Source organism: Gavialis gangeticus, unplaced genomic scaffold, assembly GCF_001723915.1.
Source record: "Gavialis gangeticus isolate Ggan-Ray unplaced genomic scaffold, GavGan_comp1, whole genome shotgun sequence".
Lineage (NCBI taxonomy): Eukaryota > Metazoa > Chordata > Crocodylia > Gavialidae > Gavialis > Gavialis gangeticus.
The window spans coordinates 5,656,579-5,659,647 of record NW_017728996.1 but is presented as its reverse complement, the minus strand read 5'-3'; the positions used below and the strand labels follow the sequence as shown (position 1 = coordinate 5,659,647).

Here is a 3,069-nt window from a genome sequence, read left to right as displayed (position 1 = left end):
GGGGGGTGAAGGCACATGCCGCCTATGCCTGCCCCGGGGGTGCACTCAGCAGCAGGGAGTTGCCCCCTCTCCCCATCCCATGTCCCCATGGACGAACCACCCACAGCTCTGTTCTGCTCCCAGCGAGGTCGCATTCACTGCCCTGTATGAGCAGCTTCTGTCCCTGCCCCATTTCCTCACCGTGGAGGCCTCGATCTGCCTCCCCCCCACAGACTTACTAGCCAGATACTGCTTTCCAAGCTGCTGGGCTGCATTCCTGTAAATCAGCTATCAGATCAGTATTGGCGGATATGGCTGGCTAATAATCATCCTTTGGTATTGGCCAAGAAATCTTTATCGGTGCACCCGTAAAGGATGTGGAGGCCACAGATGTTGATTTTTTTGAGTCAGTTCTGGTTTAATTTAATTAAACAAAGGTATAGATGGAAGCCTGAATTAGACATTTAAGTAAGTGTGAGAGTGATGTTGTAGCCGTGATGGTCCAGGCATTATGCAAGGCTACCTCTAAAAGATACCACCCTAAAAAATCCTTGTTTCTCATGTTTAATGAAGTAAGGCTAAAAAGTGCATTCATTGTGCAGCAGAATAAAATACAAAAAATACCTAAATACTAAAAGAAAAACTCTAAGAATTATACTAGGTGTTGCTGTAACACAGGTTAATCATGAGCTACAGGAGTTAAACTTCTTGATCTAAAACCATGATTCTCTACTGCCTGAGCCAGGGGTCAGTAACCTTTCAGGCTGGGTCCAGATGAACGCCACCATGTGGTGCCACATACCATATGTTCAGCTGTCCTTCATGCTGCAAGGGAGCAGTGTAGAGGGGATTTTTTGACCCTTAGATACCCAGGGATCAGAAAAACCCGCAGTGAGAAAAAGTGGAGTGGCAAATACAGTGGCAGCGTATGCCTCTTAAAGCTGGAGCCTGGCTGGCCAGAGCTGTACTCCACTGCTGGCTAGCTCCGCGTGGCAGGAGCAACACAGCTGCAGCCCTGGGAGGCCCCCAGGACTCCAGGTAAGGCTGATGGGGCCAGCCCAGTGCTGACCTCAGCCTCTCCTACCCTACCTGGGGTAACTTGCTGAATGCCAGAGCATACGTGGCACAGGCATTCTGCAGGGACAACTAGTGACAGCACAGGGTGCACCACCACTAGTTGTCCCAGGGAAACCAAATGTCCACACACATCTGGACACGGCCTTAGTGGTGAGCTGAATTACCAAATCTTGATCCAAAGACAGACTGCCCTTTGCAACCTAACTGCCACCACCACCAAGTTTCCCTGCTGCTGAGTTGTTGCTGATGCCCTGGCTTCATGGGTTGGATTAAATTGCTTGGTGGGCTGAATCCAGCCCATGGGCCATATGTTGCTGATCCCTGGTTTGAGCTAAAAGATCTATAGCTCAAGCAGATGGACAGTGTACACCTAGTTGTGATTCAGTCTCAAGAGGGGCAGAGAGTTGCATTGTGATGTGGAACTACATTGCAGAGGTAGGGGTTTTTTTTTTCTTTTTAATTGTAACTTGATGTTGAATCAGTGTCATGAAGTTCAGTAAGTACAAGTCCAAAGTCCTGCACTTTTGACAGAACAATCCCACAGGTTAGGAACTCACTGGCTAAGCAGCAGCTTTGCAGAAAAGGACCTGGGGGTTATAGTGGACAATAAACTTGAATATGAGCCAGCAGTGTGCTAATGGCTTTTGTGGGCCGTGTTGCCATGAAGGCTTTATTTTTGTAGAATAAAGATAATGTGCACATATTTTGAATGTTGCCACGAAGGCTGATGGCAACCTGGGCTGCAGTAATAGGAGTATTGCCAGCAGGTCAAGAGAAGTGATTCTTCCTCTCTATTTGGCACTAGTGAGGCCACCTCTGGAATACTGTGTCCTACTACAAAATGGATGTGGACAAATTGGAGGGGGTCCAGCAGAGGGCAACAAAAATGGTTAGAGGGCTAGGGAACATGACTTACGAGGAGAGGCTGAGGTAACTGGACATATTTAGCCTGGAGAAGAGAAGGCTGAAGTGGAATTTAATAGCAGCCTTCAACTCCCTGAAAGAGGACGGAGCAAGACTGTTCTGAGTGGTGGTAGATGACAAAACAAGGAGCAATGGTTTCAAGTTGCAGCAAGAGAAATTGAGGTTAGATATTAGGAAGAATTTTCTCACTAGAAGAGTATTACAGCACTGGATGGAACAGGTTACCCAGAGAGGTTATGGAATCTCCATTCATGGAGGTTTTTAAGACTTGGGTAGACAAAACCTTGGCTGAGATGATACAGTTGCAGATGGCCCTGTTTTGAGCAGGGGGTTGGACTAGATGACCTCCTGAAGTCCCTTCTAGCCCTAATTGTCTGTGATTCTAATTAAGTCTTATTATAGCACTGTGATGCTGAAAAATGTGTGTTTCTCCATTTGTAGAATAAAGATAATGAGACATGCAGAAATGGAAGCTTGCCTGATGTCACATAATGCATTAGTGATAGACAGTAGAGCCTCGGTGTTGTGACTCAACTCCCCGCTCTTACCAACAGGATTTGGCCTTGTATTATTGCAGTTTGCATTGAATTTTCTGGTTCTGTTTCCACCTGGAGCTGATATAGCAATGTTAAGAAGGCACCTGGCTACATTTGTTTTGTTTTTGTTCCAGACAGTACAACAAACTGCGAAATCTAATGAAGGATGCCCGTCATGACTGTATTCTGTTTGCTAATGAATTCCAGCAGCATTGCTATCTGCCAAGAGAGAGGGGAGAATCTATGGAGAAATGGCAGACAAGGTTTGTTTTAGCTAATAACCATATGTTGCATTGGACATAAACATATGAAGGTATGGATAATTTATGTCTAAAAATGTAAGGCACTGGATATATAAAATGTAATGCTGTTGTTTGCTTGGCCATACAGAAATATAGCGGCTCTCAACCAGGGGTCCATGGCCCCTTGAGGGGCTGCAAGCAGGTTTCAGGGGGCATATAGGGGCTACAGATCTGGCAGTCATGATCTCTGAGATCACCTGGGACAGGCTACACCCAAGCTAAGCCCACTGCAACTGCCTCGTTCAAAGAAG

The 3,069-nt window shown here is 46.4% G+C and overlaps 1 protein-coding gene across 1 annotated transcript in view; it reads left to right on the top strand.

The window, feature by feature from the left end:
• The window catches only part of DIS3L (DIS3 like exosome 3'-5' exoribonuclease), a 44,297-nt gene that overhangs the window by 11,055 nt on the left and 30,173 nt on the right, over positions 1 to 3,069 (top strand). Inside the window, exon 3 of the mRNA XM_019503958.1 lies at positions 2,651 to 2,779. Within this exon, the coding sequence (XP_019359503.1) occupies positions 2,651 to 2,779 (129 nt within the window). The remainder of the gene's footprint in view (positions 1 to 2,650; positions 2,780 to 3,069) is intronic.